The 22,024-nt window shown below is 38.2% G+C and overlaps 2 protein-coding genes across 2 annotated transcripts in view; both read left to right on the plus strand.

Annotated features, from left to right (window-relative positions):
* LOC121507906 (complement C3-like) overlaps positions 1 to 3,374 on the plus strand; it is a 51,411-nt gene extending 48,037 nt beyond the window's left edge. The window contains exons 42-43 of the mRNA XM_041784293.1: positions 572 to 716; positions 3,128 to 3,374. Of these exons, the coding sequence (XP_041640227.1) occupies positions 572 to 716; positions 3,128 to 3,269 (287 nt within the window). The 3' untranslated portion in view covers positions 3,270 to 3,374. The remainder of the gene's footprint in view (positions 1 to 571; positions 717 to 3,127) is intronic.
* A 1,158-nt stretch (positions 3,375 to 4,532) lies between these two features.
* asf1bb (anti-silencing function 1Bb histone chaperone) lies at positions 4,533 to 19,491 on the plus strand. Its single transcript, XM_041784325.1, has 4 exons — positions 4,533 to 4,834; positions 8,372 to 8,487; positions 8,615 to 8,791; positions 18,409 to 19,491. The coding sequence occupies exons 1-4, from the start codon at positions 4,726 to 4,728 to the stop codon at positions 18,604 to 18,606; spliced, it is 600 nt and encodes a 199-aa protein (XP_041640259.1). The 5' UTR covers positions 4,533 to 4,725; the 3' UTR covers positions 18,607 to 19,491.
* The last annotated feature ends 2,533 nt before the right edge of the window (positions 19,492 to 22,024 follow it).

Raw genomic sequence — 22,024 nt, forward strand, 5'->3', positions numbered from 1 at the left:
CAGCTGCCCTAAATTAACAGCATTGGTAATTACCAAAATCATTTTTATGTTTCTGCAATGTTTAATACACCAATATGTAGAAGCGCTTTAACCCAAATTATATTTTTAATGCTAAAATATAATTATTATTGTTATCCATGAATTTTCAAACGTACTGATTTACAAAAAAAACTGAAAAAATAGTAAAGCACATTATTATTTCTTGATTAATTTGTCAAATTATAGTTATTTACTTGCATTAAATTTAATTACTGGCATGCTTTATTGTTCCCTAATGTCTCATTTTAGTTTAAACAACTCACCTACACCTTGTGTGGGTATCACATCTTGTGATATCAAACATTTATCTCCTTTACTGTTTCCTTGTTTTATTTATTTATGCATTCATTTTACAAATGTTTCTCAAAGAGGTGGAAAATGAAATAACAATCTCCCATATTTTTTTCAAGGCAGTAAAAATGTTGCAATTCTAACTTTATTCATTAAACTAAAGCTACATTTTTGTAATGTTATGATGCATCAATTGATCATGTTTTTCTGTGCTCTCTTCTCTATTATGTTTTTAACACAGGAACCAATGATGTGGCTCCTCGCGGACAGCTGCGCACATTTCTCAGTTTCCCACAGTGCCGAACAGCTTTAGATCTGAAGATAGGAAAAACCTACCTTATCATGGGGGCATCCAAAGACATTTACAGACTTGAGCAAAACCAATCGTATGTTTTTCTTTGCTATTTAGTAAACCCTTCCATCTGTATCTTACCTGCTATTACAATGTATGCTGCACTTGAGCAAACCATAAAATGCATGCTGTTACATTACCTCTTAACATTGGTATCCCACAGCAGCATCATTCTACCTTTGTACTTTTACTTCAAAAATCCCAAAACAACTTGTAGTTGGTTTCCCATTGTGCTTTTTTACTTTATGCTATGGTGTTGTGGAAACAGGCACAACATGTAGACAAAAAGCCCACACTTAGATAAACACAAACACACACACATTACCCAGTACCAAGCTGCCTGCCAGCTGGTGTCTTGCAGCAGCAGAGAACTACCCTTTGGGGGCAAGCAATGACTTCTGCATAGAAAAACCCCACTGAAAGGCCATGCTTTAAACTGTTTAGGACTGTGTCAAACATTCAATGTGCAAAAATGAATGAATGAATGAATGATGAATGAATGCTTTATTTCAGTTTAAAAACAAAAATAAAATCCTTTTTTATAGAATAGTAATTTATCAGACAGCAACTGAAAAAGGAATATGCTGAAGCCCAGTGGCTTATTTTTGCCTATCCTCTACCATCATAGCATTAAGGAAAATACAAATTTTCTTTGTTCTTCAGCTACTTTTGTGTTCTAAAGTAGTAAAATATTCAGGCAAAAAAAAAAAAATGCCTGGAAACAGCAGCAGGCTGGAATTTAACCTCATAGCAAAGCAATATATATTGATGAAGAATGCAATATGTGTCCTTTAGCAGCATCTTGATTAACATTTAATGTTTATTTACAGATCCAGGTGATTGTTTTTTCACTCAAGTTTAGTTTTCGCCAAATACTTTTACTCTTAAGCTGAAGCAGCGTGGGGATGTGAGGGGGGTAAACGGACTTTTAGGAAACAGATCAGACCAGTCATTATAAAGGAAACAACCAATGCGCCACTGCTCCTGCTCTATGGGGCCGGTGCATAAATAAATTGATAAATGATACCAGCCCCAAAGTGCGACAGCCCACTGGGAAAATACCCGGTATGCCAGGTTGCCAGTCCACCTCTGCTTGCAGAGTTGACTGATCATCTCCGTTGTAAACAATCCAGCATGGCTAGTAGGGGTGAGGGAAAAAAATGTATACAGCATAGTATAGCAATATTTATACATGCTGTTGCACCCTTTGTCAAGGGAAGGTCAGCAGAGGTGACGGTCATATGGCAGGAGGAAGTTAGTACAATCAATTTGGCAGCACCAGGGAAAGGACATTAGGAATGCAAGCTTGGCAGGAACAACATGGACATGACACAAGGAGTGCTGCATGAAATAAAATACTGCAGTAATACCGTACGATAAAAATGAAGGCAAGGTTCTCTGCATTGGCAGCGTGTTTGGCCAGCAAGTGGTACGGGGTATTTAAGACTCTACAAACTCTGGGTGACTCAGTTCACATCAGCAGTAGGAGAAAGTAACTTCAGTCTTATCTGGCATGAACTGAAAGCTGAACTTGCCACCCCAACATTCTGTCCTTTATCCAGTGCAGCTTGCAATGATCCTGATCTTGCAAACTACGGGATGGGTCGAGGGTCACACAGAATGCGCATGTGTCGATCGTGCAACAACAAAAAATAGTGCAGTTCAAAGTAATTTGAGTTAAAGCATTATTAATGCATTAACTTTGACAGCCCTAGTTTCACATCAAAAATAGCAAGAAGCCACATGAAACATGACCAAAAGGACCCCATCAGGATCACTGTAAAGGCAACATTTAAACACAACTAATCACATGTAAACACAAATAAACTCTCTGCCCAGAGGCATGATGGGACGGATTAAAAATCACAGTGGGTCAGCTCTTTACAGAGTTAAACTAACACTAGTGGATCAGCACTGGTGAATAACTCCACACTGAAGACTATTTCACTCGAGTTTAACACTTTGGGAGTCAAAATCACGTTGGGAATACCCTGGGAATTTATCACCCCTGTTTTTACCCGTGTACAACAGTTTTTTTAGGATATGTATCCAAAACACTACTCAATAACAATCTTTTGAGTAAATGTAATTAGTTGCTTTTCTCCTCTGAATAATAGTGATATTTAAGCTTTTATTCTCTGCGCAGCACTTTGATAACCTCTGTGTTTTAAGATAGGATTTGTAAAAAGTGGATTAGATTTATTATTATTTTGCCATCAAAAACAAAATGAGGAGTTCAATCAGAAGATGTTGCAGATCACCAAAATTGGCCAGTCAGCTAAAATCCCAGGGCTTTATTTTGATCCTGATCCATCAAGGTGTGTCTGCTAGATAACTAGACAAACATTTTTAAAAAATCCATTTATCTTTAAACGTTAAATGATTGTGATCTAGGGAACAAATGACCACATGGGGGCCCAATGTCTTTTTACTTTGTCTTTACAGGTTCCAGTATGTTCTCGGACAGAATACCTGGATTGAGTACTGGCCCACAGAAGCAGAGTGTCAGAGGGATGAATACAGGCATACCTGTTTAGGCATGGAGGATCTGGTTGGGAGATTTGAACTCTTTGGATGTGAGCAATAATGAAACAAAAGAAAACATAAAGCTCTTTGTTGAGGGGCTTTTTTTGCAGTTCTTGTGTTGCTGATACAGTCAAATGAGTTTTACTCAATAAAATGTTTAAATTAATGCCTTTAGTGTTCATTCTTTGTGCTATAGATTGCTCAAGTATATGAAGAGTAAATAGGTGGACCCAACGGTAGTGCCACTTAACCTGTCAGCCTGTGTGGACTGTTAACAATGGCAACTCGTTAGAAAGAAGGCTATTTTTGCATATTTGTCACTCTTAAATGTTTCAGATCATCAAAGATTTTTTTAATGTAAGACAAAGATAACCCAAGCAAATACAAAATGCAATTTTCAAATGATGATTTCATTTATTAAGGGAAAAAGCCATCCAAACCTACCTGACCCTGTGTGAAAACATAATTGCCCCCCTCCCTCTTTAAATAATGAATGAACTGTGATTTAACCAGTTTTTGGAAAGCTGAGCTCAATTTTACCAGCCACACCCAGACCTGATTACTGCCAGACTTGCTGAATCATGAAATCCCTTAAATAAAACCTGTCTGACAAAGTGAAGTAGACTAAAAGATCTTAAAAAGGGGGGGCCACCAGCCGGGATTCAAGCCCAGGCCACCTACATACACGGTGCGCGTCTTAAACCACTCAACCATCTGCACACCCCCTTGAGAACAAACCATGATAATCCGTCTAGCTTTACATAACTTAGGTGGAGCCTGAACCCTTTTTTCTCCCTCGAGAGCCACTTTATATCCAGTAAAATGCAAAGGGATTCATGGTCTCTTTGCTGAGCTTGACCAGTTCGTCTATTTAACTGATGTTTTTTTGTTTGTTTGTTTGTTTTACAAAAAAAAAAAAAAAAAAGAAAAAAACACTCTCCTGTGTGTTAACAGGAAAAATTATTGATCATCAAGACTCTGCCGTGTAAAATGTGTGTGTGTGTTGGGGGGGGGGGGGTATCCTTCTCTGCATTGTTTTTTCAGAGCCTTGTCTTTCCTTCGGCAGGGGTTTCAAGCATTAGAAATCTTTGGCTTCCAAAAATAAGGTTTTCTTCTCGTGTAGTAACAGCTAAAATGATACACACTTTTTTATAATCATTTCCCCCGTCTTACCTTTTAGGCCTCTGACTTCAAGCTGTGGCCTAGCATTTTTTATTTAACAAGTGAACACTGGAGGGCAGCAGTGCTGTGGGACGCAACATGTAGGCTGCAATTAATAAATTAACCGAAGAAGACGATAATGACGTACTTCCTCTGCCCCAGACGCCCGTTGGTCATGTTAGTGTTCTCGGACAATAAAGGAAACAGACGTTAACTAACTGACCTAGAGAGAGATTAACCATCGAGTAGGTCAGCCACATTTAAGAACCAAAGGGCATTTGACTCTTAGTTCATAAAAGATAAAAACGTAGAAGTTTTCCTGGTCGACGTAACTAAGAAGATATCAAGATTTCGCAATGGCAAAGGTTCAGGTGTTGAATGTAGCTGTTTTGGACAACCCAAGCCCGTTTGGAAACCCGTTTCAGTTTGAAATCACGTTTGAATGCATGGAGGATTTACCAGAAGGTGAGTTTTGTTTCCACTGTCTTGTATTTGTTCAGTACATGTGTACTGTTAGACCCAGCTCCCCCTTTAAATGAAAACTACGTCCCTGGTCATTCACAGATTGAGGGTCGATAGAGGAGACGGATGATATTGATAAGAGTAATGTTTTGCTCTATGAAACGCCAGTATTTTCTGTGGGTGATATTTCATTTGACATGCAGTTGAAATTTGGCGCTGGCGCGTTTGCGTCTAGCGCCCCGCCTCCCGCGTTCAGTGATTGGTTCATCGTAGTTTTCTCGAGGAGCTGATTGGTTAACCACGCTATGTTACCGTGGAAACAGACAAGCACAGAGAGTTGCCGCGAACTACAGTCAGAGAAAACAGGGAATCCTTAGTGCCATGTTCGAATAATTCTTACCTGTGGCGACATAAATATCCACGTGTCTGGGAAAATAAGATGAATTGAAGGTTATTTGGCGGTGATTTATAGTTTTGGTTATCCATAGGGTTGTCACGTGCCAGAATTTTAAACTGTGGTACGACACTAGAAGGTGGAATGACGTATGAGTTTAAAATTCTGATTTTGACAAATAAAAAAAAGCACAGATTTGTGCTTTGTTTTTTTTTAGTTAACAAAAAAGCAGGCAAACTATTACATTGTCGACATTGCACTCAACGCTATCCAGAAACCCTGTAGGGTTTTTTGGACTATCTAAACCAGTGTTTCTCGACTGGTGGGTCAGGACTCAAAGGGGGTTAGCAATGGTGTTTGGAAAAAAGGGGCAAAAAGTCTGATGTACAGAAGCCCTCAGCAGACACACATCAATGCTGTCTATTCTGTTTTCCTTTGATAACAGGTACGATTCCAGCATTTTATCAAGATTTCACCTTATTTGTCTTATTTTCATGGATAAAGAAAAAGACAGTTTTCCCAAGATAATGAGTTAATTGCTCAGAAAATCACTAAAATGTCATCTTTGAAAAATGGGGTAAAAATGAACGGTATACTTCCTCTTCTGTAACAGTATGGCCCCACTGAATAGAAGCGTCATGCTCCACCCTCTTCTGTTACCTACTTATTTTTTTTAATTGAGGTGTGTTCTCGTTTAAAACCAAACTCCATAAGGTATGGGTACTAATCAGCAAACCAACTTTTCATTGTAAAGGATGAGTTTCACTTATTAGATTTATATTAAAACTCCACTAATAGGCTATAGGGTACTCTGCATTGAGAGATAGAAGATCAAAACCTAAACCTCTACATTTCATTTAATGAAAATAAAACTGTAAACACTTTTTTCTGTTGCATATTTCCCTTTTTCTCTCTTTTTTTATTAAGTGGTGCAGAGCAATACAAGTCATGTGATAATTTTTCTATTGATATGAATTCAGTTCGAAGGTTGATCCAATGGTTGAGGTGTAATGATTGTTTTGATTTCCAGTTTAAAAATATTGTTTGTGAGTAATGATATAATAGAGATATGAGTGATGGATCAATGATTTTGGTTGGAATAGCAGTTTGTGTGGCATCGCCAAGCAGACAGAGGGACGGGGGGATTCTGAAAGGCCAAATTTGAGTGAGTTTGTTTGTTCCAGATGTCAAGAAGGTTGTTGACTGGTTGGCTGCATAATTATATATAATTATAAATACAAATCTGTGTTGGTTAAGCCCATTCAAAACATTCTATTTGTGGCTATGTGAGTTCTTTGGATAACTTTATATTGGATGAGTTGCAAATTTGAGTTATTCGTCATGAAGAATGTATTTTTGCAAATCAGAATTTAGAGTGGGAAGCCTTTGCTGTACCATGTGTGAACATGAATGAGGCGCTTGCCTATTAAAAAGTCTGCATTATGCCAAAGTGGTGTGTATTTACATGGGGTTAATGGTGATCTGGTTATTTTGTTTGCTTTCCATCAGGCTGTCAGGATTATTGAGATAACAGTCGGTGAGATTTTGTCTTTTAATTACATCTGAGAAAAAATGTTGCATTTAAAAAAAAAACAATCTCTGATATATTTCAAAAAGAAGTAAGTAGAACACATGTATTATTATTTTTACCATACTACTGCCATACCACCATTGAATAAGTGCTGCTACTAACATAACATGGCTTTTCTTCTAAAGACACTTATACAAAATAACAATACTTAAAATGTTAAATGAAATTTAAGCGCTGTTTTTTATATTGTATGTTTATTTAAACAAAATCTAAAAAGCTTTCTGAGATCATTCGTATTGTTTTTAAAAAAGTTTTTGCTTTAGTAATGACAAATTATGAAGACAAAAAATATTAGGAATCTGTGAAATTAAAAGCAAAGTTTTAAGTGGAAGAAACTATAGAAATGTGAACCTTGAGAGTTAGTAATATGCCAGCATAAAAATGTTTAGGGAATAAACTTTTTTTCCTTTCAGGAAATTTTCAACTCTGTTTTTCCACCAGTGTGGTAGAATTGCCCATGTAGTGTTACACAGTGGTATCCAATCTTTACAGTGTTACACTGTGAAATAGTCCCACTGTGCTCATAAGAGAACATACTATAAAAAAAAAAATCAGAGACACAATGTTTATTATTTATTATACTTATCAGGTCCTACTACCAAATAAGTTTGAGATCTCAAAAAGGATAACAAATGAAAGCTTTTCTGTCACATTATATGAAAAAATCATCAAAGAAAGTTAATGTTTACAGTTTGGTATCTACACCATATGGAGTTCAGTATTTAATAAAAAATATAGCAGGCAACAGAGGTGCGCTGTGCAAAAAGCTCTGTCTGATCACTGCATGGGTGTATTCAGTGGGGCTGTACTGTACCTATTCAATCATTTTTTGTTCTACAAGTTCAAATTGCAATATTTTCCATTAAATAAATAAATATATATATGATGTTTGCTCTGTTGGGCATTTAACATAAGTAGGGATGAGTACCGAAATCCAGCACCGATACTAACACATCCAATAATTACTGAACTGAACTACAACGTTTGGTACTTAATTTTCGCTGCCCTGCCATGCAGCCCCCCACTACTGCAAAGAAAGGCATGAAAAATGTTGTGTGATTCATGTGCACTTGTTTTTATTTTAACAGAGCATTAATGTCTTTAAATCTTCTTTCAATCTTTTTGCTGTCCAGAGCAATGTCTCTGCTCTGCTTGTTTTTTTGTTTTTACTGAAGAAAGTTACACTGACACTTTTATTCTATTGTTTGTCTCTGATGCAATTCCAAATTATTTTTTTTTACACTGAAGTTACACCTATTTCTTTTACTTAGACTATCTATTCTATCCATTCAGATATTTCTATGAACCATTTTCACATGCCAGAACAGCTTTTTATTCACCCACTGACTTTTAACACTAATTTCTCTTAAAATACCCAAACGATCCCCAACCCTAATTATAAACCAGATTACTCATAACATACCCCTGACTCATGTATTTAGTTAACATAAGAATTTTTGCTCAATTTATACATGTTCACAATTACTCTTTGTAACATTTCTGCCTAACAAACCTAACTAAACTCTGAACTTTTACTTTGTGCATATGCTGGCAGATCTGGAGTGGAAGATCATCTACGTGGGTTCCGCTGAGAGCGAGGAGTACGATCAGGTTCTGGACTCTGTTTTAGTTGGCCCTGTGCCGGCAGGCAGACACATGTTTGTGTTTCAGGTAAGTAACCTGTGGTCAAAGAACTTGAGGTTAATTTATTTGATTTCCTTTTGTTCTTCTTGCTCTGAGGATTAATAATGAATACTGTGGTTTACTTTAATTTGATCTCTCGATTTCTGTTGCTCAGGCTGATGCTCCTAACACGGGGCTGATTCCAGAGAGCGATGCTGTAGGAGTGACTGTGGTCCTTATAACCTGCACCTACCGTGGACAAGAGTTCATCCGCATCGGTTACTATGTCAACAATGAATACACAGACCCCGAGCTACGGGAAAATCCACCTCTTAAACCAGACTATACTCAGGTAACAAACACCACAGCAACTTCTAAAATCTAAAAAATGAGATGAAATCATTTGTAGTTCTACTGCCCTCTGGTGTTCATTATTTAAAGTTACAGTCAACATTAGCATCAGGAAAGATGTGTCATTATAATACAGAGAGGAAACCAGGCACTTCAAACAAGAAAAATGTGGGAGGAAATACTTAAAAACCTTTCTTACAACATTTTTTGATCAAGTAGGTCTTCAGTCGTCTGTCAGCCCTGATAAAGATCCATTTATTAAATGATTATGTTTTTTTTTTAAGGCACAACATTTTTCTTGTTTGGGGTGCCTGGTTTCCTCTTTATATTGGATATTATTTCCCCCTGCTCTCTGAGCACACCCAAAACTGTTTTACAGTTGTTCCACTGAAGTCATTTTGAGCTGCCAGTCATCCCTTCATGTTTCATAACAGTTTGACTGTTTCATTTTACCCCTTTTTCTTGGAGGGAATTTTGTTTTGGCACATGTAGGTGTATTGATCAACATCTAAACAATATGGTTATCTTTTATGAGGGGCTTTCTTGAAATTGATTATTGTCAAGTTTGTGTTTTCCATAAAGAGAAAGAAGATTTCTAACTGCTGTGTTATATTTGCAAATTTAAATCCTTACTGATATTGTTGAGAAACGGCCAGAAAACAGTCAAATTTCAACAAACTTTACTAAAGAGCAGCAATTCACCTCTCAGGGCTTCAGACTTGGACTCAAGATTTGAGACTTATGCCCACTCTTCATATTTTCTATTTGTGGCACATTATAAATTCAAGCTGAATGCCAGTCCAGATCATGTATAACCCTTTGTGCAGAGCCATGCATGATACAGATAGTCGCCACGTTTAAGAGGAGCACTGCCTATAACAAACCCAGAGTGTAGACGACGTTAAATACGAGTATCAGTCAGCATAACTCCCCGTTCTCATCTGCTTCTCTCTCTTTCTGCATCTCGACTGACCCCTCTTTTATTATGCAGGGTCTGCCACAGGTTAAAGTCGGTGAAATGACAAAGTGGTCAGCCTCCGCACTAACTTCTAATTAAAGATTTATTTATTAAAAAACGCATGTTTCTCTTGGTTGATATTGCAAGTGCTGTTTTGTCAATGAGCCATGTCTATGTTCAACATAGTTGTGCCGTATGAAACGAAGGGGCAGACACAAAGAGTATAAGATGGGAAGGGAGTATTGTTAGAGTAAAAACTAATTTAGCCTATAGGTTTATTATGAACTAGGGCTGGGCGATATATTGAGTATACTCGATGTATCACGGCTTTTGCCACCCACGATGTATAAAATGACTACATCGCGGATATCCAAGTATAAATTATGTGGAAGTTTTGACCCGTCAGCGTGCATTTCTAGCTGGAGTTTGGCTTCTCCCATTGTCTCTGAACGCATCTCTCACAGCAGCGAGCACATGCGCATCAGTGGCAAGTAGCAAGGGAGGGGCAGCGTGGCTAGTTAGCGGGGAGTTAGCTGACTTTAGAGATTGAAATAATGCTGGATCTGCAGCGTTGAGCAGTCGTTCAACTTTGAAAAAGAAGAAGTGGAACTCATGTGGTATTCGTTAAAATACGATGCAAGATGACTCCGAGATAACGGCGGCAGTATCACAACACATTGCTAAAGACATGAGCCTAGTGTTGTTGAAAAGACACCTAACCCAGAATATGAGATTTGCCTGGGCGCAAGCATTTTGCTGAAAACTCTCTGCCAGAGTCATACAGGTCAGAGAGAAGACGGCCCAGCAACGGACAAATATGATCCACTTCTCCACAACTACGGAGCCTTATCTCAGCCTTACAGTTCAAAACACCGACAACGAGTAGTTAAAATGTTCCTGCCTCTAGACAAGCTTTTTCCCCCTATGATCACACAGGACAGTTTCTTGAATAAGGTCTAAAGACGCTCTCATGTTATGAACTTGTCAGAAACTGGTCTAGCGTTCATCAGCACAGATAATGGACTAATATAATCACAGCTGTGAGTCTGAATGGTGGACTAGACTGCAAGATTTTGGCCATTTACTGCATGCATGATTGGTGAGTTTTGTGTAGGTTTGCTTCACCCTTAATGAGGAAAATAATCATTTTATAGTCAGATATAGTAAACATAATATGGAAAACATTTCAGGACTTTCCATATACTGTAAAATACCAAGTATTTCATGATTTATGTATTTTTGATTTATTAGTAAAGGATTGAATGAAGTCCTTTTCAAAATAAAACTGCTAAATTTGACTTTATATTGATTTTTACTTTCTGCAAACAATTTTATTAAAAATCCAATAGAACAGTCTATTTTATCACCAAACTAGTGTCATTTGGGGCTGAATTACTTCAACTTAAAAAGGACTTCAGCAGCAAATGGCAGCATAAATAGCACTTATTTGATCCACTATCTGCTCTGTCTCAAGGTCCACTTCACACTCTAATCATCTTTGAGCACCATCACTATAACCCTAACCCTATGGTTGGCTGTTAAGGAGGACTGTTTTTTAAGTATGTTCACTTACTAAACATATAGCTTTGGTTATTGAGTGGTTTTAAAGATGTAACAGATGTTATATGTTTATTGTAGGACTGTTAACATTAACGGGTTAACGCTTTTGATTAATCTTGAAACCTTAACACGTTAAAAAAATGATAACGCAATTTAATCATATGACTAAGTTTGACCACAACTTTGCTCCCATTGTCCTCCAGCACAGATGTTTACGTGCCTGGGGGTGAAGAGGTGAGAGGGGGGTCAGACACAGCCTGCAGTGATGAGTGAGAAATGACAATGACAATTTTCTTTTTGAAAAGCTGGCGAATGTTAGTTAAGATAAAACAAAATTGTGGGTACATGCTGCAGTGATGAACTTTCTTTACACCGAAGCACAACGAGTCTTAAGTACCACCTTCAGGCAAAGCACAACTTTGCTAATGTTAGCAAAGACACTAACAACAACATGGGATCAAGCCATACTCTAACACCAGGTTATTCAATTGGCGGCCCTAGGGCCAGGTCCGGCCCCCGAGACAATTTCTAGTGGCCCTTCAAAGTTGAATACATATGTTTAGAAATAACCGTTTTCATTGATTTTTATTTAAATAACGAGGCATATGATATATTTGTGTAATCATGTGTCACAAATGTTTCTCAGTTTTATTGTTCCACCTCACAGTGTCGCACTTATCCTTGTTTTTACATCTCCTCTCATACCTGTATGACGCATGAGCTGATTTTGCTCCAGTGATTCTGCGCGCACAATCCGGCATCTGAGGTCATGTAGTTGCTAGCCTGTAAGTCAGAAAGCTAGAAAAATGTCTTGCTACTATAAAAAAAGAGAAGTGGACACAGAGAACAGGCAATTCAACAACGAATGGACGGAAAAGTATCTGTTTACCTGTGTTTGCGCGAGGACTGTGTGCTTACTCTGCAACGAGAGCATATCGGTGTGCAAGGAATACAACTTGAGAAGACCTTTCAAGATGAGTCATGTTAACTTTGACGCCAGTTTCCCACTTGGCTCTGATACTCGCCGCGAGAAGATTTTGGGGCTGACATCTAGTTACGAGCAAAGACGTCGCACACTTTTTCGAGCATGTACAGAGCAAGAGAGAGCTAAATCAGCATCGCTACGTGTGGCATGGATATTAGGCAAGAAGAAAAAGACGTTTCATCCGTACGGATGAAAAAATCCATAACAGTTGGAGTCAATAAAGAATAGCTTAATAGCTTAATTCATAGTACCTCCAGCTTGCAGCACCGCCTTTTCTGACAGTTGTTGTCAGACATGTCAGCCCATAATAATTTTTCTGCGCAATTCAAAGCTGAAAAAAGCCCAGATGTTTCTGTCTCTCATGGAGAATAAAAACTTTTTAGCTACTGTTTGCATCTTAAGTGACATTTTCCATCATTTGAACCAACTTAACACAGAGCTACAGGGCAGGGATAAAACTGTGACTCAGCTTGTGGAGAGACTGAATGCTTTTCTGAGAAAGCTCAGGCTTTTTTCTGCTGATCTGTGCCCTGGCAAAATGCTTCACTTCCCCACTTTGTGCAAAACGGGCCTTCCCATCACAGAGGCAATGATGACATTTATAGATGCTCTAAAAACAAACTTTGCCTCTCGGTTTGAACATTTCAGTATCCCCACAGATCTGATGAGATTTGTTAAGGACCCTTTCGGTGTGGATGCTGAGGGAGAGTTTGCTTTAAAAGCCAAGGAGGTGGTATCTTCATTGAACGAGGTGTGCTTACAACTCGAACTGATTGACATTCAGTCATCTGATGACCTGCGATAGTCATTACAGCTTGCAAGTTCTGAAAAATTCTGGACTCATGGAGTCAGCCACCAGAAATTCCTTCATTCAAAGAGCTTGACATTTTTCATCCCAACTATGTTTGGATTCACTTACACTTGTGAATCCTCATTCTCGCACATGAATGCCATTAAGACAAATAATCGTGCATCACTCACCTCCCAGCGCCTGCACCACTGTCTGGGCATTGCTCTGACATCCTTTACACCTGACTTTACTGCTCTTGCTAAATCCAAAAAATGCCATTTCTCTCATTAAATAGCCAATGGTGGTTATAAAAACTACATGTTAACTAAAAGCTGTTTTAGTTGTTGCGGGCTGCTTGTTAGTTGGATAAAGTGTCTTAAAATGCACTTCGTGTTATATTGTGCACTTATTTTAGCCCCTGTTGTTGTGTGGCTCACAGGGACAGTTTGTTGTTATGTTTGATGCAGTTCAAGCTAAGAATTTTCCTTGATTGAATGCACTGTTATTGTTTTAATTTTTCATAACTCAGAATGTTTTTGTTGAGCATCTGGTGCACTTGAGTGCATATTATCTGTTAAGGAAAATAACTAAAATTACAGATGTATGATATGCCCCTTTGGGACTTTAGTTTAACCATGACATATATTGCCATGTAAATTTAAACATGGGCTTATGTTTCATCATTCTGAAATACATAAATAAATGAAATTTTCTATGTTGTTTTTTCTCAAGTGTATTCAAAACTACAAAATGAAATGAAAAAAAAATCATGCAATATATTGCTGGCCCCTCACTTGGATTATTTTCCAGGAACTGGCCCTTATACCAAATTAATTGAATAGCCCTGGTCTAACATCCTCTTCAGCTGCTTCAGGGCAGTTTTCTTCTTCAGCTGCTTAGATAAATGCTGAAAAGTGCTCCAAAACTTTGAGCAGTCCTGCTTGTTAATAATATTAATCCAGTGTAGAAATCTGTGGTGGAACTGGCAAAATTGAAGCTGATTAGCAAATTTTGTGAGCTGAAGATAGAAAATATGATGCGTTCAGGTAACCTCAGTAAATTAGACGACTGTAGTCTGTATTATGATATGTTCAAATGTCACATACAAATGGGAAAATTTAGTTTTTGATGAGAAACTACACAAATACAGTGTGAATATGTGTTTATATGTGAGGGATATACAATAGATGTGACAGACTTAATCATAGCTTTTTAACTCAATCACTACTCGGCTAAGACCACTTGTAGTTTAAATATTTGCCCTTATTTTGTCTTTCCACCAAACTATAGAAAGTATTGATAGTGGTATCGATAAGGACTCAGATCAGCACTGTCAATGTGCTTTTAATAGAATTAAAATGATAAAAATGAAACACTTTACAATAACAACCATTGAAAATCTGAGAACATAAAAATATACTTCAGCTGTTTTGAAAAATGCTGTGATTAATCATGCCGAGTGTCTTTGCTCTGCACTTCATCAGAGCCTCATCTCCCGTGGTGTTAATTCACCGGTCAGCAAATGTGTTGTGTATTTTTTGCGTGATCTGTAAGTCCCTGTATTAAGCATAGACTGTAGAAAGAATTGGACAAACCCTGTGTGACATCAGCCATCTGCCTACAATAGGTGGACTCAGGCTTCCATATTGAAATCGCTGTCTCAACTGAACTTTGGATCAACCTAACTAACGACCCGCCCACTAAGCTCGACTTCCTGTCAGCTAGCTAGCTAGCATTCCGGTCGACAGAAATGTAGCTACTGCCTGTCGAGCTATCTGTCAATCAAATGAGACATGCCAGTCAGTCAGCAGTGAGGTTCCTAAATATAACCTAAACAATGTGGTACAAAAAAATCGATATTGAATTGGAGGGGGAAATATTGCGATGCATCGATTAATTGATATTTTTACCCACCCGTACCTTAGATGGTTTTAATTGTGCCTGTTATGGCTGCTGCAGGATGCAGCACCTGTGCATAGAGATAAACTTCATAATTTGTCATTACTGATCTACACCCCAAAAAGAAGAATTACATTTATTTTGCTCATGTTGTCTTCAATCCAATACAGCCAACATGCTTATTTAACAGTTGGATTTTAGAGAAGACCATACTGCAGTGCCAGCGCTGTACCAAGCCGTGGCTTGTGGATACATGTATACACCGTTACTGACATCATTACCGGGAGTGCTTGTTGGTAGTTTTCATTCTTAAGGAATTTATTATAAACATGTGCAGTGCATGGCACCGTCTTCATGAGAGTAATTAAAGCAATAATGTGGCTATTTGTTAATACCACGAATAGGGCATTACCGTACTACCACCCATCTCTAATCTTTTGTAGGAATGGGCAGTAATACTAACCTTGCAAAGCAGATGGATACACCTGTTTTTGTGTTCCTCACTGGCGAATCCATCTTGCAAAGCTCCCGTCTGAACCGTTTGGGCCCAGTTAGAAAGTGACAGGACCAATCAGCGACAAGGGGCAGCACTTTTGGGCACAGCAGAGTCTTGATGTAAGCGAGCAGCAACAAGAGGCCGGTCCAATTATGGTGGAAGACATTAGCGTGGATGCTGCTAAAGCACCAGTTTTATAAGAACTTGACGAAATTTCTTTGTTAAAAGAAGAACAAAGAACAGTCACCATGGTTTGCCTTATGCAGTTCTGTTTGGAGTTACTCCTTCGGTAGGAGCGCTCCTCGGTAGCGGCTATATCACGTGTTTTGTTGCTCTGATTGGCCCGTAAAGATGTGACAGAACTTTCATCCAATCACCCTCCAAGTTATTTTTCAAAGGCTCTGCCCTTTCCCAAACGCTGTCTATGAGTGGTTTTCCAGATGGATGTGTGAAACAAATCCATGTAGCTTGCCAGGTTACGATAACACGGTATCCTGGGCTATTAACCACAGTATTGCTTCAGTTGAGCATAATGTTAACAATAAATGCCTTAAGAAAATGTCTGTTTCCACCAGCAGCACCGCTTTAAAAGTGATGACAGAACGCCTGTTAACTATGACTTGCCAATTTGGCAAAAGCCGAATTTGTGCAGATATAGGCTACCACTGATAGGTATTTGTCAGCAAATGTTGTTCCCTTTAATCAATTTTCTGCCTTTGTAGTAATTAAACCAGATTGGTTCCAGTTTGACTGGCCTGTTTCAAAGGAATTTTCCCTCTTTAACATCCACATAAAAATGCAAGATGATACAGATTTCTTTCCTTTATAAACTGACAACAACAAAATTATATATATATTTTTTTCAATCTTGTCTTTGGGCTAATGCATGTTTTATTCTATGCCCATTATAAAACATTTCCTGTCAACTTTATATTTTAAAATATCATCAAAAGTATGCCAAGTCACATGGCCATCTCAGTTTAACTCAGACTAATGTTCACCAGAAATGGTGTCACATCCTACATTTAGCCAATGTTTATGCTAACATTGTTTAACATTTGTAAGCCTGAGTAAGACAAAAAAAGTACCAATACCTAATTACTCTGTGAATTAAATTTCTGTTAGTTTACACTCCTTTGATATAATGGTCATTATTGATACTCTGTTCATCCCACCTTGTTAATGTAACATGAATAAATCAAATCATAACGATGGAGAATTTTATTGCAGCTGTATTCTCTCTGAATGATATTTCATAAATCCTAGAAGAACTAAGATATCCAACAAATAACTAAACTCATTAACTGTTAAAATCTTTAAGGCTTCCTGACTGTCTCTCTCCTCTCTGCCTCAGCAAACGGGATTGCTGGGTGCAAGGAGTTTTATAATTTTTATATCTGATAAATATCAATACTGACCAATATTTCCTACCGATCAATCCTTGTTATCACATGCTCACATGCTATATTTTGTTATTTGGAATAAGAACATTAGGAGATTATTAATTCAGTTGTGTTAATGTTAGGGGTGGGTAAAAATATTGATTAATCGATGCATCACAATATTTCCTTCCCCAATTCAATATCGATTCAGCAAATCCTTTGAATCAATTCACCTCCTGGCCAGTGGGGGTCGCTGTGTGTGTGATTCGCGTTGTGTGGACGGAGGCCGCACTCGACCAAACAACTAACCATAACCATGTTATGTGAGGTTTATCACAATTTCCAAGAGGACAGAAATATTATTTAAGTTTACATGCACTTTACTTTTTCAGTGTTTATACAGAACTGTCATGTTTTTTACTTTTGTTCTCCATATGCACAAATAAGTTATTATTGTGCAAATTTTTATTTTCAGATGTTTTATTGCTCAAAAATGTGAAGTGACTTACCAAATATGTTCACATGGGCATGAAAATAATTATTAAAAAATTGTCAACAGGTTATTTGTGTATTTCTACTTCTTACTGAATCGACATTGAAGCATTTAAGTCAATATCGAATCGAATTTAATCGAATCGCAACCTAAAGAATCAAGATCAAATTGAATCGTGAGGTTCTTAACAATACCCAGCCCTAGTTAATTTATTGTGCCAGGCAGCCCATACATGCAGGAGAGACAAAGAGAACAGCAAGGGCTTGAGCGTACAAACGAGCAGCAAGGAAGAAGATCATACATGTTATTTAGGAGAGCAACAAGTGTAGGGATATGCCTTTTATCTAAAGTGTTTTAAAGTTTATTCTCCTCCACTGAAGAACGCTGTGTTTGATGCTGCTGTCTGTGTAGTGCATGGCGGGGCTCATATTTGTGGAATTATGGAAGCGCCATGGAGGAAACGCCAACTGCAGCCTTAAAAAATTTTTATTTTAGTGGGGCAAATGAGATTATGGCATAATTGGCGTTTCCTCCATGGCGCTTCCATGTAGCGGACTGGATCAGTGTTAATTAGCGTTGGTAGATAATATGACAAAAAATGTTTGCTAAGAACCTTTTTCAACAAAGGAGACAGGACGAGGACAGGCTAAAAAAAATTAATGATGATAAAAACGCTGACGAAAAGTAGCTTAATTTTATAAACTTATTGATGTTTCTCATGATTGAAATTTGGTCTGGTGGATCAGAACACAGTGGCCTATCTTACAACAAACCTAAAATATAGATTTTTTTTTATCACTTTACTTGGACTTTAACATTTACACAGTTCCATCAGCTAGCTTCAATTTAGATTTCCATGAAGGTCACAGTTCTCCTTTTGTCTCATTATTTTTTCTTAAAAAGTCCGTTGTGAGTTCAGTTTTTATGCTTACGTCTGCTAGTTGAAAGTCTTGGGTGAAATTCTAGATTAATTTCAAGTAAGCCCATCTTTCACTAGGTTTACCTAATAATATCGACACCTAAACTTCTGCTTTTCGATGTTAATTTTTTTCCAGCTCCAGAGAAACATTTTGGCCTCCAACCCTCGTGTCACGCGCTTCCATATCAACTGGGAGGGCACAGCGGACAAGATGGAGGACAGCGAAAACGTTGATCCATCCCCCAACATCAGCAGCATGCTGCCCCCTGCCTGTATACCTGGGAAGATGCCGCCTCTTGGACTGATGCCAGACAACTCCATGGACTGCATGTAACTATCAAGAGGTTGTGATACAGGACCGCAAACTCTTCTAATCTTTGTATATCACAAACACGTTTGGACAAGGGCGCCACAGACCTGTCCAGCCAACATGTGGACATTTACAGAAAACTGACTTTATTTTTATACAGCATACACAGAAAGGAATGATCTGTACCTCTTGAGCAGATCGTAACACTCAGCTTTGCCTTATTTAACTGTATCTCTGTGTTTGACTAAATTTAAGCAGAGCCAGACAAAGTTCGGGTCATGAAGGTTAAGTGTTCTTAACAAAGGACTTCCATATTTTGAGGCCAATAAATCATATTCATGCACTGATGCTGACCTTTTTCTACCCATACCATGCACTTCATCCCATTGAACACAGATTAACGCTATGTGTAGTGCTCTGTCTGACAGAATAAATGTAGCAGTAACTGTGTACACTTAAAGAGTTTAATTTTTCTATAGGTTGAGCTCATCTGGCATACAGTATGTCTTAAGAATCTGGATTGCCTTTAAAAACAAAATCTGGGCATTTTACTAGTTCCTGTGATAAGCAGAAGCTCGATTATTAGCTAGGAGCTAAAGCACAGCACTATCTTGTTTGCAAATGCTAATCCTGACAATTCAATAATCTTAATTCTTTACAATGCCTGTTTTTTTAATGTTCCATAACATGCCTGTTACGACAAAGCGCACGGATAAAGGAGACAAGAAAAAAAATATGCCATATTGTAGTCATCTGCTTTGGATGATGTAAAATTCTGTAAATACTCTTATTCCTGCACTTATTTTGTCTTCATGGGTTGAGGATGTATTTTGTCTTTGTACTTACTTTATATTCTCTGTTTCCTTTTTGTAACAACAGCAGTATGGTTAATAAAATTTGTTTTGGTGATTCTGTGACGCTGTGTCTTTTTAACTAAGTCTTACTTATAAGCCTCTTCCCACCTTGACTCGTGAGGAAGGCTGAAAAGAAACAGCAGCAAGACTCGGCACGTGTGTTTGTGTGCGCACATCGGCCCACTCTACCCTCCCCACCCTGGCTGCTTCTTCTGCCTTTTTTTCTCTCATTTCATTCATAAAATTCAGCAGTATCACTCTGCCATTTTCACTCCAGCCTTATGTTGCTAGGCAACTGCAGCATAAAAGGGAGGGGGGGTGTCTGCTATCACCCATTTTATCTCTCCTTAGTAGAGGAGACTAACTCCTCCATCCATCTGTTAGTTCTGTCTCCTTCTCCAGTGTTTGGAAAGAGTTGGTTATAAATGTGCTTATGATGGCTAGAAGAATGTCAACAGCATATATTCACTTGGCATCAGGATTGATTTGCAGCATTGCCTGCCCTGCTTGTGTTTAATTAAGCGGTTGAAAAGCAGGAAATACAGAAAAAATGAAAGGTGTTTCTGATATTTTTCCAAGAAAACAGTCTTTTTGCTGTTTACAGCTTTGGAAATTCTCTGATTTTTCATCTAATATCAAAGCAAGTGAAACATCTAAATTTACTAAATAGGCTGGACAGTAGAGTCAGTGGAGGGCACTTTACCTAGGGACAATTATTTTGCTTCTTTGAAATCATTAAGAAACAAGTCACTTGCAGCCAAAATTGTTTTTAAATGTACAGTATGTAAAACTCCACCACCAGGGGGCTCTCAATCAAAACAATAACATATGACGAGTGCAGACCAGCCCTGCCTTGGGCATACGCTTTGAATCTCATCTGATCCAGCCATGAATTTTGAACTGCATGACTCACTTGAAAGCTGCATTGGCTTTCAGTTAGACTGGTTGTTATGCTGTGTACGGGGTCATATGACATCCAACCATGGCCTGACAAGATCTTGACCAGCTGCTCCTGACTGGTTGGATGGATTTCTGTCATGTTTGAAAATTGGTTGACACTCCCAGAGTGAGAGCAGAACCACAAACAGAATCCTCAATTTTGGGGTATTTTTTTTCCTTTACAAACTGTCAGACTGCATCTTAATTCAACATGACAACAGCAGGAAAATGACCCCCACTATAATAAAGGAAATAAACAAGCAGAAAATGTGCCTACCCACAGACCTCCAGCTGACATGGATGACGATGCTGTTTGTGTGTGGGGGATAGAGAAAGAATGCGAGGATTTGACTGGATGCAACTTCAGTGTGTGAGACTTTATAACAGGAAACTACACAGATTTTTGTCACAGTCCGTCCTGACTTGACTACAGAGTGAACACTCATGTCGTTCTCGACCATCGGACCATATAGTGTGAGCTCATGAATCTTGCACGGTGGTTGTTCATTATAAGTGATTCAGTTGCACAGTATGAGCTGACATTTCACCACGACTGTCATCAAGGTGGCTTGAAATCACAGTGTATGCTTGGCTTTAGCTGAGTAAGCTATGCAGATAATGGAGCTATGTAGCTAACGTAGCTAAAGCTAAACTTGCAAAGCAGCTATGTATCTATGTTATCTACCTAACTAAGTTAGCTTTAGCTACGCTTGCTAAAGCTAACCTAGTAACACTGGCTTATAAAGTAACGTTAATTATGTAGTAAGTGTAGCTTAAAGTATAAAGTTTAATTTAAAAAAAAAAATCAAGATTGAAATTATGTTGTACAGGCAAATCATGGCACTTCCATTCTGAGACCTAGTCTTAGATGAAAGGTCTGTCAGAGCAGCTGTCAGAAATATATAAATAATTGTATGAAAAACTTAGAATATCTCTGTCTTTGAAAACGTAAGGATGTATTTAGGAGACAGAAAGACCTCAATTTAAAGCACATTACATAGGAGTGGTTACTTTTTGAATTGATATGGATATTTCAGTCCACAAATTATTTTGTTTCCTTAAAATCCTCCGCTGCCAGAAAATTGCACAATGACCTATAGACACTTGGCAAAAGTCATGCCATTTATGGAGTAAACTGTAATAGTTGCAGCTTAAAGTCTTAAACCAAAACAGCAGTGGCACTTTTGACCAAGTTAACACAAAAGGACCATGTGAATGCTTGTTTCTAATATTTATGGCTTAGATGTTTTTATGTTATCCCAGTCATTGGGTCCTTCAAAGCGACTGGTTTCAACACCGCAAACCCAATTTTAGGAATAACACATTCTAATGCAGATGTATTCTGCCTTTTGAAGATCTTGGTGATAAAGGCCCCTTGATATGCTACATTAGTCCTGTAGGCAGGTGTGAGGGGAGGATTCTGACTGTAAAGGTCGTTTTTATACTGACAGCATGTAAAATTGTGGTCGCATCTTGCGCTGGTTGTAAAAAAAGATCGTCTTTTTTTTCCAGTGATTCATTTCCCAACAGATATATTCTTTTCTCCATGCACGTCCGTCTGCGATGTGTTTAGAAGCCCTGCCAGCCAGACCGCGCTGCGCGTGCGTTAAATTCTGACCAACATTTCTAAAAATAGCTCGCCGTTGACG

This window comes from Cheilinus undulatus, linkage group 4, assembly GCF_018320785.1.
Source record: "Cheilinus undulatus linkage group 4, ASM1832078v1, whole genome shotgun sequence".
NCBI lineage: Eukaryota > Metazoa > Chordata > Actinopteri > Labriformes > Labridae > Cheilinus > Cheilinus undulatus.

What these genes read in the sequence shown, in the direction of transcription:
- asf1bb (XM_041784325.1), top strand. Translation starts at nt 4,726, where the DNA reads ATGGCAAAGGTTCAGGTGTTGAATGTAGCTGTTTTGGACAACCCAAGC. An exon ending in CATGGAGGATTTACCAGAAG is followed by an intron (nt 4,835 to 8,371) that starts GTGAGTTTTGTT and finishes ATATGCTGGCAG; the next exon opens with ATCTGGAGTGGAAGATCATC. An exon ending in TTAAACCAGACTATACTCAG is followed by an intron (nt 8,792 to 18,408) that starts GTAACAAACACC and finishes ATTTTTTTCCAG; the next exon opens with CTCCAGAGAAACATTTTGGC.